This window comes from Penicillium solitum (assembly GCF_028829755.1).
Source record: "Penicillium solitum strain IBT 25940 chromosome Unknown utg000009l_segment0_segment0, whole genome shotgun sequence".
In the NCBI taxonomy this organism is placed as follows: Eukaryota; Fungi; Ascomycota; class Eurotiomycetes; order Eurotiales; family Aspergillaceae; genus Penicillium; species Penicillium solitum.
In genome coordinates, this window is record NW_027072128.1 from 650302 (window position 1) to 664702 (window position 14401).

Genomic DNA, 14401 nt, shown 5'->3' on the forward strand with positions numbered 1-14401 from the left:
AAATGGACGAAAGGAGAAATGTTGGGGGAGAAAGGGAGAAAATGGCCGGGGAAGAGTTCCAAGCTGACTTCATCCTGCCGAGGGTCGGTTACAGTCGGGTATATCACTTCACTCTACTTTTGGACACCTCCTACTCCCTTGTTTATGGGATTAATTACCTTGTCTACAGGTCAACAGGCCAATAATTACACTATTACTTTCTTAATGGGCCGAACTTATTGCTACATTTCCGTCTGTTGAGCTCCCTAGAACATGGGAATCCGAGTATCGGACGTAAAGAAAAACACCAACAGATCTTAGCTACAAGATGTAGCGAAATCGGAATTTCCGTGGTCCGAATGTGCAAGAAAGAGTAAAGAATAAGAATCTTTGTACAGAGTACTGAGATGGAGCTCACACCGAGCTCCCCCTTCGCCCTCGGCTGATCTGCACGTGAGGCAGATCAGCACCCAGAGGACCCCATTCCCATTCCCAGTCCCCAATCCCCAATCCCCAACTCCCCTGTCTCTTCCTATTCCTCACCTTTCTCTCACCATCTCCCTAGTCAGTGGAAGATTCCCATGGCCTCCTCTGTATCAGTCTCACGCAGAGACTTGACGATCTCTCCATAGATAGCCTTGGCGAAGAGCGGTGGCACGGCATTCCCAATCTGCTTGCGCATAAATCTTCCAGTAAACTGGAAGTCCAGGGGAAATGTCTGCAAGAGGGCCATCTCACGACTAGTATAGGGCCGGGTGCCTGAGGGGTGGTAGTTGTATTCGCCACCCCCGCAAGTAATGGTCCTAGCTAGAGAGTTGCGATCAAAGGATGGTCGGTGGCTCAGAGCCCACCGCGCCAGTGCCCCTTCAACATTGTGATCGTCGGCATCGGGAGGAATGTTGTCGATGGTGGATGAAATAGTCTCTCGGGGAAGTAAACCGTGACCAGACATGCCGTGGGTGGGTTGGGCATAATGTGGCAGAACTTCACCGGGTCTATAAGCACGTGGTTAGATACATAAAAATGGAAATATGAAAAGCTTCGTCTTTCATTTCACTTACCCCGCAGCAATGAGAAGCAGCCTCTTCCGCTCCTGGGGCACACCATACTCGTCACACCCCAGTACCGACCAGCGAACAGAATATCCAAATTCAACCATGTCCAGTACAACTCGGTTAAATATGACGGGAAATCGTTGCGGCAATCCCATGGTTTCCTCCATAGTCAACACCCGGGGACGTGATTCTCGAATTAGGCTGCCAGCCGAAAATACGCAGGCGGAGTTGGCGTCATCACGAGGACAGGGCACAGTATGAGCAGGAGACCAGGTTTGGCAAGGGGGTGAGCAGTGTGCAATATCAACTCGTAGGAATCTCGGATCGTTGGTAAGAAAACTGAAAAAGTCCGAATGCTCCACCTCTACGTCGTCAAAATTCAGCTGATATGTTTCCAGTGCATATTTGTCGATATCAACGGCCCATTGGAGCTTCACGCCAGCTTGCTTGGCCCCGCAAGACACACCACCAGCACCACAGTAGGCGTCACCGAAGGTGTATGCACGGTCAGGGGCAGTCAGATCAATCACACCCTGTCGTTCAAGATCCTTAGCCATAGAAGACGCCGTCGCCTCACCGAAAGCCACAGTCTGCCCTCTCCATTCGGCACGCAGCTGGTTCGCGGGTTTGCCAAGTCCTGGGTCTGATTCGGAGAAGTTCAACCATTCAATTGCACACTGCTCTGCACTCAAAGGTGCGTGACCAGGAATAATGACAACCCCGTTCTGGCGAATGGTGAGCTTCAGTCGGCAAGTCAGTTCTGCTCCCGGCGTGAGATTGTTGAAATCAGTCCGATAGTTGGTGAAACGAATGGGCATAACCCGTCTGACTCTCTTGATGCTGACATGGTCTGTGTTCTGAGTGAGCCAGACCAATTCATCGTTGAGTTTTGGCAAGTATGTCTTGGCTTCGGGGTGAGTCGTGCGGTAAAGACGCCTGCCGAAAAAACGCAGGTCATGAGGCTGAGGAATCACGTCTTCGACACGCATGAAAGAGCCATCATCAAGCTCCAAGGAAATTCCAGGTTTGAACACAATGCCCCCAATGTTGATTTTTTGCTGCGCTGTCTCTGGCGTGGGGCTGCAGCTGGCAGACTGGTTGCTGATGAGAGAAGAGTTGCCGGAGGAAGACCGGACACTCGCTGAGTCGTCGCCGGGGACGATGGCGGAGGGAGCCGCAACATTGGCCATGTCAGAGGTCAATTCTTCCATGGCTTGATTGCTTTCATCGTCGCAAGTCAGGTCAATCACGGTCTGCATGTTCTCGGTGGGGAGAAAGGAGGTGTGACTGGGCTCCTGCATGGGTGAAGTAATAAAGATCTCTGACGGATCCGACATGATGATGTCGTCGTCAGGCTTTGTTGGCTCATGAGTTACAGCTCGAAACTCCGCTGTGCTGACAGGAATTGGGTCTCCAAAGGGAGACACCGAAATACGGGATCGATCATTGATATCAGCCATTGGTGTGATGGTTGACCGATGAAGATGTTCCATACTCGGTTTATGTGAGGATGCAAAGTCCAGGTTTGAAACCAAGGTGAAGAAAACAAATCAAATCTCAATATCAAACCGATGGATGATCTTGGGGTCTAATGGGATCTCAAGTTCAGATGACTTCAGAAACACTTCTACTGCTATAGCCGGGTATTCGAAACCAGCCTTGCGCGGATAAACACAATTTGGCTGGGACATGTGATGTAAAGAGAAGTGGCAGAAGGCTTTACCAGATCTTCTATACATAACAAGTCAAGTGAAGCAACTCCTACGGATTCGTCTATGTATTTCTATCTGGTCAACAAAGCAGCAGATGATACCTAGTTTTGTGAAGCATGAAAGACTGGTATAAAGCCATGGTATTCATGTTATCTCATTGAAGGTGATTCTTCCAAGCTAAAGTTGTACATCCATGTAATGTATCAACATCAACTCTATACAACATAAGACGCTTGTCCCGTTCTGGATAGTAGGGCATGGGCCCCGGGAGCATGTGGGTCACTGCTTACTCATGACATCGCCCCGAGGTCGGCCCGGGCAAGAGAAGAGAAAATTTAATTCTGTGGGGCAGCACAACGACCGAAGAAACACAACTACCATGGAATATTTCCCTCCCTCTTTCTGTCTTCTTGGGGTGGTGTTCATTTCTAGTGATGACCATTCTCTAAACTTCACTCCTTCTTTTACGTGATCTGGTTTTGGTAAGTCGCATGGTTTTATTGTTTTTGGCTTTCAGCTTTATTCAAAGCATCCCCCCTCCCTGTCTCTTATGATGAATTTGGTTTTTTATAGATGTTAGACTTCCTAAACAATTGTTGCGGAGAAAACACCTGAACTGATTTGAGACACTGCAATCTTGCTATACACTGTGAATGCAATGGATGAACACTGGTACTAATTCTCTTCGTCCATCACAGAAAACCTACCCTCCGTCAGGATGTGTGGTATCATTGCGCTGATCCAGGCGAACCCCTCATCTGCGGCCGCTGTGGATCTCCACGAGGCACTTTACCTTCTCCAACGTGAGTTCCGGCCAGAATAAATACTCCTGCGACCGCGAGGCTAAAGGTTTTGGTATCACAGATCGTGGTCAGGATGCAGCCGGTATTGCGACATGCGCGTCCGGCGGTCGTATCTACCAACTTAAGGCCAACGGCATGGCTGCCAAGGTCTTCCAAGAAGGCGCTAAGGTGGCCAACCTCCCCGGCTCCATGGGTATTGGCCATCTGCGCTATCCGACCGCAGGATCCAGTGCCAACGCCGAGGCCCAACCGTTCTACGTGAACAGCCCCTACGGTATCTGCTTTGCGCACAACGGTAACCTGATTAATGCCGGGGACCTCAAGAAGCACCTTGACCTTGAAGCCCACCGTCATATCAACACCGATAGTGACAGTGAGCTGATGCTCAACGTCTTCGCTGATGAGCTAAGCGAGACCAAGAAGGCCCGTGTCAACCACGAGGACCTCTTTGCCAGCTTGACTCGCATGTACAAGCGTTGCGAGGGTGGATGGGCCTGCACTGCTATGCTTGCTGGTAAGTTAACAACCATTCCTACTACCCCTCTAGCCTATAATACTAACTCGCAATCTAGGCTTTGGAATCTTGGGTTTCCGTGACTCATACGGTATCCGTCCCCTCATTTTGGGCTCTCGTCAGTCCGTGGATGGACCTGGTATGGACTACATGATGTCTTCTGAATCAGTAGCTCTGGACCAGCTGGGTTTTACCAACCACCGTGACATTCAGCCTGGTGAGGCGGTTATCATCGCCAAGGGCGGTGAGCCGGTCTTCCGCCAGGTGGCTCCCAAGAAGGCCTATGCTCCGGATATTTTCGAGTATGTCTACTTCGCTCGCCCTGACTCCATCATGGATGGCATCAGTGTGTACCGTAGCCGGCAACGCATGGGTGACCGTCTCGGTGCACGGATCCTCGATGTCCTGGGTCCCGAGGTCGTGAAAGACATTGACGTGGTCATTCCTATTCCTGAAACGGCTACTACGTCCGCGTCCAATGTCGCACTATACCTCAACAAGCCTTACTGCCACGGTTTCGTTAAGAACCGTTACGTCTTCCGCACCTTTATCATGCCGGAGCAAAAGACACGGCAAAGGGGTGTCCGCCGCAAGCTCAATGCCATGAAGGCTGAGTTTAAGGACCGCAACGTCCTGCTGGTTGATGACAGTATTGTGCGTGGTACTACCAGTCGCGAAATTGTCAACATGGCCCGGGAAGCTGGCGCCAAGAAGGTCTACCTTGCCAGCTGTGCACCAGAGATCACACATGCCCACATCTACGGTATCGACCTTGCCTCCCCTCACGAGTTGGTTGCGCACAACCGGAACTCAGAGGCCATCGCCAAGCACATTGGTGCGGAGGCGGTTGTCTTCCAAACTCTGCCTGATCTCAAGGACGCCTGTGCTGAGGTTGCTCGTGAGAATGGTCAGGAGGAACCTACAAACTTCGAGGTCGGCGTCTTCTGTGGTAGTTACGTTACCCCCGTTTCATCCGGTTACTTCGAGCATCTCGAGTCTGTCCGTGGCGAAGGCCGCAAGGTCAAGGCTCTCGACAAGGCCAAGGAGGCTGTCACCCATGGCTTTGCCAACATGACCGACTTCCAGATCGCTGCCCACGGAGTCACCATGGACACCAATGGCAAGATCATCCCTGCCATTGATAACGAGTCGTCGGCAATTGATGCCGCCAAGCAGGCCAGCAAGCCCGAAGACCAACACAACCCGAAGGTCTCGGACCGCATGGACATTAGCATCCACAACCAGGCTGACCATGAGGCATGATTATGAGACATCTGATTTTAAATCTTCTTTTTATATTTTTTTATATTTTTTTTTCTCCACCATTTTGGTAATTTGCATTGGGTGTCTGGGCGTTTGTTTGAGGGAGCATATGTGCTGAGTGGCTATCTGGCTACATGATGTGGAAATGATGTGGAAATGCATTGAAAATGCCAATACCCGGTGTCTTGAGATACACTTGTCAATAACTCTTATGAAACTAAAATAAATGCAATATTCCAATGTTGTTGAAGTCATGCTGTTTTTCATTTTGGCCATTGCCCCAAAGAGGCAGGTCACGTGTCAAAGTCATTAGCCAGTAGCATCACCTCATTCCCTCCGCATCATCGACAGACCCATAATGCGATCATCTGCGTTGAACATCTTTTAACCTTTCAACTCGATCCTGTCGTTGATGGTTAAAATGAATTAATACACCTTGATACATCGGTTATCGGTTATCAGCTCTTGCACACAAGGTTGTCTGTGCAACGTTGAAGGAAATTGACACTTGCTACAGGCTGTCTGGCCTGACCTTCTCTATCATGGAACGCCGCATTACTCGCTCCGCAGCACGGGCTGCTGCTGCATTGATTGCGAAAGAAGAAAACAGCCCTCCGATCACTCAAGCACCAAACGCTACTAAAGCGAACAAACGAAAGCGTCTCAACACCGCTGGCAATTCCAATGCCTCCAATGCTCTGAATACAACCAAAATTACCACCATCACTGATTTGAAATCTCCCAGTGATTCTAATACCACAATTAAGCAAGAGAAGCCGGTGGTACCCCCAGCCTTGTTCAATGAACTCCCTCACAACCTAGGATCTGTCCCGGTCCCAATATCTATGGTAACGGAGCCCACGGCCTCAATTGTTGGGTCTGACAAGGAAAACCAAACTGTAAAGGGGAACCAGGTCATCAATACGGCTACTGAACTTCAGGACACTGCGGACAAAGCTACAACCAAGCTGAAGAAAGAACCGAAGATTCAAACTACCCCAACCGGCCGCAAGCCAAAGAAGAGTACTTATGGCTTGACGCCTGGTATCTCTCCTTTCCCCGAACTGGTTCGACCGACCACCGAGGAGTGTGAAAATGTCAATCAACTGTTGTCCAGCATTCATGGGGTAGTCACTGCTCCAGCAACCCTCCCTGAACCCTCCCTGACAGTCACCGGGTGTGGTGAGGTCCCATCCGTTCTGGATGCTTTAATCCGCACTCTTCTCAGCGGTGCCACCACGGGCAGCAATGCTGCCAAGGCCTTTGGTGGCCTTGTGCAACGATTTGGCGTTCTTTCAGAAGGCATCGGCAAAGGAAGCGTGAATTGGGATGCCGTACGACAGGCCACTGTGAAAGACGTGTTTGAAGCGATCAAAAGTGGCGGCTTGGCCGACATCAAAAGCAAGAACCTCAAGGCGATTCTTGACATAGTCCACGAGAACAACCAGGCACGCCGAGCTACATTGCTAGATTCTGAGTCCAAGGACGACTCAATGTCCAAGCTGGTCCCTGAAAAGGCTGAAAAGGACAAGCAATACGAGATTGCCTGCGCAGATCAGAACTTCCTCTCCCTCAACCATCTCCACAATCTCAGCACTGAAGAAGCCATGGCCGATCTGATCAAGTACCCCGGGATCGGACCCAAGACAGCCGCCTGCGTAATCCTGTTCTGCCTCCAGCGGCCCTGTTTCGCCGTCGACACACACATCTTCCGGCTCTGTCGCTGGCTCGGATGGATTCCTGCTCGTGCAAACGAAGTAACTGCCTTCAGCCACCTGGAAGTCCGCATCCCCGATCACTTGAAGTATTCGCTCCACCAGCTGTTCATCCGGCATGGGAAGATCTGCCCCCGGTGCCGAGCTGCTACCGGCGAGTCCAGTGCTGGCTGGGAGGACGGCTGTATCATTGATCACCTGTTGACTCGCGACGGGAAGCGCAAAGGCAACGGTCCGACTGTGGTTTCGAAAAAGAAAGCAGCTGCTAAGAGCGCGGCTGGTAAGCGCAAGAGGACGAACAAGGACTCCGAGGAGGAGACTGACGAAAGCGAGAGTTCGATTTCCGACGAAACGAGTGATGAGTGAACGCATTTATGACAACGAAATTATGTGAAATGAGAGTGGAATCTTTCCGAAACGAGGATTGATCGCATCGATCTATGACGATGAATGGCTTAAGCCCAATATTTGTACTATATATCATTATCTATTTACCGTATTGCTCTTGCTCTCAATACAAGTGTATCATTATTGCTCAACACAAACATTAATTTCCTAAATTCAGTCTTCTGATATTCCTAGAACTCTGCCAGTCTAATGTTGAATGGCACGACTACCCCTGGGACCCCGGTGGACGCTTATCGCCTTATCGCAAACGCAGAAGTCTCCAGGAACTCCCTTTACTCTCCTAACAACACTTCCCAGTTGTCCGATTGCACCACTCCCGCCATGGATTGTCTGGCATCCCACATTCCGCCCTCGCTGCGCACTCTTCTGGAGGCCTACGCGCCTCCCGGGTCGGCAGAGTACGCCCCGCACATCGGAGTCGCGTTCACCTCCCTTGTCGCCGTATACGTGGGGTACCTCTACCTCCAGAGCTGGAGAGAGGCAGCGGTCGTTTTCAATGTTCCTATCCCATCCGAAGTGCGCAAGAGTGGATCGATCAAAACATGGGATGAGGTTCAGGGGCAGCAGAAAATGGTCTTGCAGGATCAAGCTCGCGGAGTGAGTTAAGCCTAGTCTTTGGCTCGGGATTATTTTATTGCGGCCTCTTTTTTCTTATACTCAAGCTAATTGCTGGTCTACTGCACAGAAATGGAACCATCAATTGATTATGAGCTACAGTCCTGCCGATGGGAGGGTGCTCGGTAACGGAATCAAGCCCGCCACGGTCGAAGATGTCAATAAGGCCGTTCAAGTTGCGGGGGCTGCTCAACCGGAGTGGGCAAAGACTACCTTTGCGGAACGCAGAAAGGTTCTCCGGACACTGTTGAAGTACGTGGATTGGCAAATTTTCTCCGTCCTATGAAATCATTGCGCGTTGCCCACGGCGCCCCTAAGGCTTGTCCAACTAACACCTCGCAGATATGTCCTAGACCACCAAGAAGACCTCGTTACTGCATGCTGTCTGGATTCGGGTAAAACAAAAGTTGACGGCTCATTCGGCGAGATCCTTGTGACAGTGGAGAAGCTCAAGTGGACAATTGACCATGGCGAGAAGGCACTACTACCAGAGCGGCGGCCGACCAACTTCCTGATGATGTACAAGAAGAATATGGTCACATACGAACCGCTAGGCGTGGTGGGTGCCTGTGTGTCCTGGAACTACCCGTTACACAACTTCATCGGTCCGATCATCAGCGCGCTGTTTACCGGTAACGCAGTTGTTGTCAAGCCGTCCGAGCAGACCGCATGGTCTGCAATCTACTTCCTCGATATGGTGCGCGGCGCGCTCTCTAGCTGTGGTCACTCACGCGATCTAGTCCAGTCGCTAGTCTGTCTACCCAATGTTGCCGACACATTCACCTCGCACCCTGATATCGCGCATATAACCTTCATTGGATCCCGACCCGTTGCCCACCACGTCTGCACATCAGCAGCCAAGTCTCTCATCCCCGTATGTGTCGAGCTGGGTGGCAAAGACCCCGCCGTGATCCTGGACGACTCCCGCACTCTCCGCAATCTCCCCTCGATCGCGTCTGTCCTCATGCGCGGTGTCTTCCAATCATCTGGTCAGAACTGCATCGGCATTGAGCGTATCATCGCCCTCCCCAGCGCATACGACAGACTCATCGAAATTGTAACGCCACGAATTCAAAATCTCCACCTCGGCTCTGTCCTCCTCGACACAGCAACCCCAGACGTTGGTGCGATGATCTCGCCTGTCTCCTTCGCCAAGCTGGAAGCACTCATCAACGAAGCCGTGCAACAAGGCGCACGTCTCCTCGCCGGCGGTACCGAACACAAGCACCCAGTCCACCAACACGGCCACTACTTCACACCAACCCTACTAGTAGACGTGACACGCGACATGCGGATCGCGCAGACAGAGCTCTTCGCCCCCGTCTTCCTTATGATGCGCGCCGAGTCTGTATCCGACGCAATTGCCATCTCAAACTCAACGCCGTATGCACTAGGCGCCAGCGTCTTCGGACACCGACAAGTGGAGGTGCAAGCCTGCGTGTCGAAAATATCTGCGGGAATGGTAGCGATCAATGACTTTGGCGCCTTTTACGCTGTGCAACTGCCGTTCGGCGGCGTGCGCGGATCTGGATATGGCCGGTTCGCGGGCGATGAGGGACTGCGCGGTCTGTGCAATATCAAATCCGTTTGCGCTGATCGATTCCCTACTTTGATTGGCACTGGTATCCCGCCGCGCGTGGACTATCCTATCCAGGACCGGTCGAACGCGGCGGATGCTAAGGGTGGAGTCGCCGCTTGGGAGATGTGTAAGGGTATCGTTGAGATGGGATATCAGTTGACGCTGGGTGGGCGTATTGCTGGTATTCTCCGGTTGTTGAGGAATCTGTGATGGGTTTGCCCTTCGGGAAATCATTCCAAAAATTTTGTCTCATATCGATTTTTTGTACTATACATACTCCATCTTGCTATAGGTAATACCTCTAGCTATAGGAACATTTAATTCACAGTAAGTTATTATTACAGATTTATATGTGGGACTTTATGTTACATGAGAGAAAATCTAACATCCGGGTATAAGGCTAACAACAAAGTCCTGGTGAGACTACTCAGAACAATCTCATGGAGGAAGAGAGGGATCGGACTTCTTCAGCCAGTGATCTTCAGTTCGGAATGAACTCTCCATCATCCAATTCCCTAATGGTTTGGGGAAGGCATCAAGAACCTCATCGACAAAGCGGGCGCCCTCAAAATCCGTGACATCCAACTGACCATTACAGAACAGCTGACCAGTCGGGAATTCATGGGCATACTCAACCTTCGCAGGGAGACGCAACAGGAAATTCGACAACCAGCGCGCAAACTTACCATTAGTCTGGTTATAAGCATTCGGGTTCTTCTTCGCGAGTTCCATATTGTCCACAGTCCACTTCGTGATCTCGGATGACCAGCTAGGCAAAGACTCCGCACTAGCACGGAGAAGAGCCTCGAAGAAATCCAAGTTGAGATGTGGCTTGTCACGGCCGGTGCGGGTAACAGCGAGGAAATGTTCATATGGGATCGTATAGTAGACGCCGCGGCGTTGGTTCTCTACTTTATAGCGGAAGAGGAACTCGTCGATTTTGAGGAGGGAGAGCATGGCGTCGAAGTTCTGGTGACGAATTGCGTTCTGGATTCCTTCGTTCAGAGCTTTGCGGTCGACTTTAGTCAGAGTCGAGGGTGACAAGGAGCTCTTTGGAGGTGTCCAATTGCACGAGGTCATGCGCAGCATCTCTAGGAAATCAACATCTTCCGGAAGGAAACCGTTGCTGCGGCCTCGGAGGAGATGGGATGGGAATTTGCACAGGCCCAGTGCAGGTATATTGACGGTCAACCCCACATCCACACATTGGAGCTCGGTGGCGACCATTGGCATGACATGGAGCTTGTATTCGTGAATGCCATTCATCGCGTTCAGGGCCATCCGGAAGGGCTCTGGGGGCATGCTAGCTAGTTCCTTCATTGGGCCACCCTTGCCATGGAAGATGCGTACGCTGTCGTCCTTACGTGCTATGAGCCTTTCAAACGCATTCTGTTCCTCCTCCTCCGTCACAATACCAGCGTTGATCCAACGGCGGTAGATACTCAGGATCTGCATTGTCGGGACCTGTTCGCGCACGCGGTCCACGGTACACCACCTGCACTTGAATACGGCTTCCTGTAAGCGGGCTCGCTCGTCCAGTTTGAGAGGAACGTAGTCGAGCGGGACCATCATGCGATCAATGGCCTTGCTACGGGGGTTGTCGAGCGCATCATTCCAGAACGCAAGAAGGATGAGAGCGCGATAGATGTGTTCACCGGAGAGGGCCCGGGATAGGAACGGCGAAGCTCGGGGAAAGTTTAGATTGAGCGAGTGCAGGAAGATCTGCTCGATAATCTCGACTGGGAGGGCCTCGAGGATGGACATCCTGCGGGGAGTATCCGGGCGCGAGATTCTAGGTCTAGGCGAATTAGAAGGACGATCGTAGGGGCTCGACCTCGACCGGGAGGACCGGGAGGACCGAGATGAGCTGCTCCGAATCGGGTTCTTGAAGGTGCGACCTGGTCGGCGCTTCGATTTGGGGATAGATGAGCTTCTTGCGGGCTCCGGCGGAGCGAGCTTTGTCCGCGTCATAATTTCATCTTCGCCTTTTGGGGGGCCCATGGAGCAATTGAGCCTTCTCACTATCTGGAGTAGATCAATCTTTGACCATGAATCATTTCTGATTCGTGTGGGATGACTTCAATCGTAGTATGTTGCACTTTCGCATATAACCTCAGAAAGTACTATACAATGTTGCAGGCCAAGTCTGAGCCTACCTTCGTCTGATTGGCGGAAAAGAGCCCGACAGGTAATGGCTTGGCTTTAGGGCTTGGCACTGGAGGGCATGAAAGTCACATGATAGCACATGATTCACCCCCCGCCTGTTGCTAAATTTGGTTTAGTCTGTTATCAAATGACGTCAAAGACTATCAGCCAAAAAAAAAAGCTATCACAAAGAAGAATATCATTTGAAAAGGGTTCAACATGGTTTAATTGAAATTAAAACTGGAGCTATTCTTAAACGCTAGACCGCCCATTTAGAGTCCATCAATAGCCCCACCAAGTCTCCAATGTAAAGATTCTGTCCTGTCGAACAAATCCAAAATCAAGGAATGGCCCGGGGGGTCTGCGTCGAGATGACGGAATGATGGGTTTGACACACCCCTGGTACCTTGTCATTTAGCCATGGGCTCCATTACAAAATATTACTGCTTCTCGTCTTCGATCTTCCTCTCTCATTCTTCACCAAACCTTGAAATTCTGTCATAGCTTTTCCAACGACGTCACTGGCGTCTGCACCTTGTGATTTCTGACGCCTCTCAAGACAAGCTTAACTGCACGAACTTGCCAATCAATCGCCTCTTTCGGACACCACTTACGTATCTAAACAAGAAACAGCAGTTCCTGTCTTAAGACGATCATTGTTACCATTCTTTATTTAAACCTCCTCTCCGTCTACTTCATTATCTTCAATATGCACCCTTTCAGTGATCCAACTGTCCACACACACGCTTCCTCTAGCTCAGAGTCAACTCTCACCTCCAAACCAAAATAAATCAACACCTTGATACAAACCCCAAGAAAAGCTCCTTCATCTTCAATATGGGTGCCGTCGTCTCTTGCGTATGTGAACCGCATCTGCTTTCCAGGAAAACTCAACTAACATACCTACCTCTAGATCCAAAGCGTCTTCCGCGCCATCGGTAGCTGCCTTATGGCCATCGTCAACGCTATCGGCTCCATCTGTCATGCCATCATCAGCGGTGTGGTCACAGTGATCGATGTTATCATCTCCTGCCTGACCTGCGGCTACTGTGGAAAACGCCGGCGAGGTCGTCGATCAGCAGTCTGATAGGAAACAAACTATCATGTCTGTAAACACACACCTATGAGTCCATGGGGATAGAAGGGCTGGCTATGGGTTCTACGATTGTTATGCCGGCGTGAATTTTCTTTTGTCATTTTATCTTCTTGGAGTTTATACCCCGTGGTGCAGTTTTTAATTGTCAATCATGAATCGATTTTGGGTTATGAAATACTTGATATCGACGTATATTGTTTCTGTCCCGTAGATGATGGGCATGTAGAATAATGTATATACACATGGTAAGCGTTTGAAATATTAACATGAAATTGTATGTATATTATTGAATATACACTAGCGAGTCTTACTCCTGTTTAAATGGGAAATATATCAATGCCCGTCTTTCGGCGAGGAGGACTCAACATATCGCAACAAATCCCGCTTTGCTTCTGTGGGCATATCATCCCAACGCTCATTCAAGATAACATTTGCAAACGGATCTCCCGGTCCGCTTCCACAGCGCCGGACGAGAGAATAATGCGAGGGCTGTAGCGGCCAGCGCGCAGGGACACGACAATTTGCAGCACGGAACGATATACGCAGCAAGCGACTAAAAGGCTCGATCTTGCGCGTTCGAATGAGACGATATGCGATCTCAGAGGATCGATCTGGCCTGGCCTCATCCTCATCCAGGTAGAAGTCCGAAGAGAGCAGCTGTAAGAACTCAAACTGCGCATCTGACCAGGGCGAGCGCAAGACCTTATCCGGAATGCGGCCAGGTCCAATAGCCGCTGAGCAGGGCAGCCGGAAGAGGTCGTTCTCGTGGTATATCTCGTGGGGTTTACGGATCTGGACAGCGCCAAAATGGAACCATATTGCCACTTTTCGGTCGACATTGCGAGATGATGGGGTCCGCAATGTTTCCCCAAGCTGTGCGGGGATAACCAGATCCCCTTTACCACGCCGGCCGAGTACGGCCCAATCGCAGGCTTCGAGGTTTTCGAAGCGTGGGTCCAGATTGGACAGCATTTCTTGATCGTCTGGATGGAAGACCAGGCCGGCACATTTGCGACGGATGGCATGGGCAACGTACTCACGCTGACATTTTCGGAGCAGGGGAAATGTACACCACCGACATGCCAGCAGGTCGGTCTGTAATTTTTGGCGCTCTTTCCATGACAAAGCCCAAAAGTCCAAAGGTGGGGGTAGGAAATCCGGGGTAAAGAAGCCCTCCCGCGAGCCTGAGTTGGGACTGCTGAATGCAAGTCGAATGAGCCAAGTATAGAGCAATGGAGTGGAAAGTGCCTCGCTGAGACGTGGTGAGGCACGAGGGAGGTTCACTTCCAGGCTGTGAAGAAAGATCAACTGCAGGATTTCCACGGGCAGTGACTCCAGGCACGAGCTCGAGTGGTCGGCCAACGGATCAGAGGAGCCTGGGCCCATTTGCAACAGTGCGTCTAGATGTGATGTGTTCATATATAGCTTGTATAGCTTGCTCGCAGCAAGACGGTGTTCGGTTATAAATCACACGGCGCGTTATAGTTGTAAAGGGCCACGGAGGAGGAAGAGCAGAG

At 50.9% G+C, this 14401-nt stretch overlaps 7 protein-coding genes across 7 annotated transcripts; 4 read left to right on the forward strand and 3 right to left on the reverse strand.

Moving 5' to 3' along the window:
• Positions 1-544: 544 nt before the first annotated feature.
• N7455_011374 (DNA cytosine methyltransferase) lies at positions 545-2494 on the reverse strand (the record flags this gene model as incomplete). Its single annotated transcript, XM_040954470.2, has 2 exons — positions 545-974; positions 1041-2494. 2 exons carry the CDS (start codon positions 2492-2494, stop codon positions 545-547), a joined length of 1884 nt encoding a protein of 627 aa, XP_040815132.2.
• A 603-nt stretch (positions 2495-3097) lies between these two features.
• On the forward strand, positions 3098-5326 carry N7455_011375 (amidophosphoribosyltransferase; the record flags this gene model as incomplete). The annotated part of the gene is made up of 4 exons (XM_040954323.2): positions 3098-3228; positions 3445-3549; positions 3611-4063; positions 4122-5326. Exons 2-4 carry the CDS (start codon positions 3465-3467, stop codon positions 5324-5326), a joined length of 1743 nt encoding a protein of 580 aa, XP_040815230.2. The 5' UTR covers positions 3098-3228; positions 3445-3464.
• A 542-nt stretch (positions 5327-5868) lies between these two features.
• On the forward strand, positions 5869-7407 carry N7455_011376 (endonuclease III domain-containing protein; the record flags this gene model as incomplete). The annotated part of the gene is made up of 1 exon (XM_040954476.2): positions 5869-7407. The coding sequence occupies one exon, from the start codon at positions 5869-5871 to the stop codon at positions 7405-7407; it is 1539 nt and encodes a 512-aa protein (XP_040815211.2).
• Positions 7408-7638: 231 nt separating this feature from the next.
• Positions 7639-9853, forward strand: N7455_011377 (aldehyde dehydrogenase family protein; the record flags this gene model as incomplete). The annotated part of the gene is made up of 3 exons (XM_040954329.2): positions 7639-8046; positions 8135-8316; positions 8407-9853. 3 exons carry the CDS (start codon positions 7639-7641, stop codon positions 9851-9853), a joined length of 2037 nt encoding a protein of 678 aa, XP_040815267.2.
• A 228-nt stretch (positions 9854-10081) lies between these two features.
• Positions 10082-11644, reverse strand: N7455_011378 (uncharacterized protein; the record flags this gene model as incomplete). Its single annotated transcript, XM_040954353.2, has 1 exon — positions 10082-11644. One exon carries the CDS (start codon positions 11642-11644, stop codon positions 10082-10084), a length of 1563 nt encoding a protein of 520 aa, XP_040815272.1.
• Positions 11645-12242: 598 nt separating this feature from the next.
• Positions 12243-12875, forward strand: N7455_011379 (uncharacterized protein; the record flags this gene model as incomplete). Its single annotated transcript, XM_040954520.2, has 2 exons — positions 12243-12646; positions 12702-12875. The coding sequence occupies exons 1-2, from the start codon at positions 12626-12628 to the stop codon at positions 12873-12875; spliced, it is 195 nt and encodes a 64-aa protein (XP_040815264.1). The 5' UTR covers positions 12243-12625.
• Positions 12876-13217: 342 nt separating this feature from the next.
• N7455_011380 (uncharacterized protein) lies at positions 13218-14270 on the reverse strand (the record flags this gene model as incomplete). Its single annotated transcript, XM_040954418.2, has 1 exon — positions 13218-14270. The coding sequence occupies one exon, from the start codon at positions 14268-14270 to the stop codon at positions 13218-13220; it is 1053 nt and encodes a 350-aa protein (XP_040815102.2).
• Between the last annotated feature and the right edge of the window lie 131 nt (positions 14271-14401).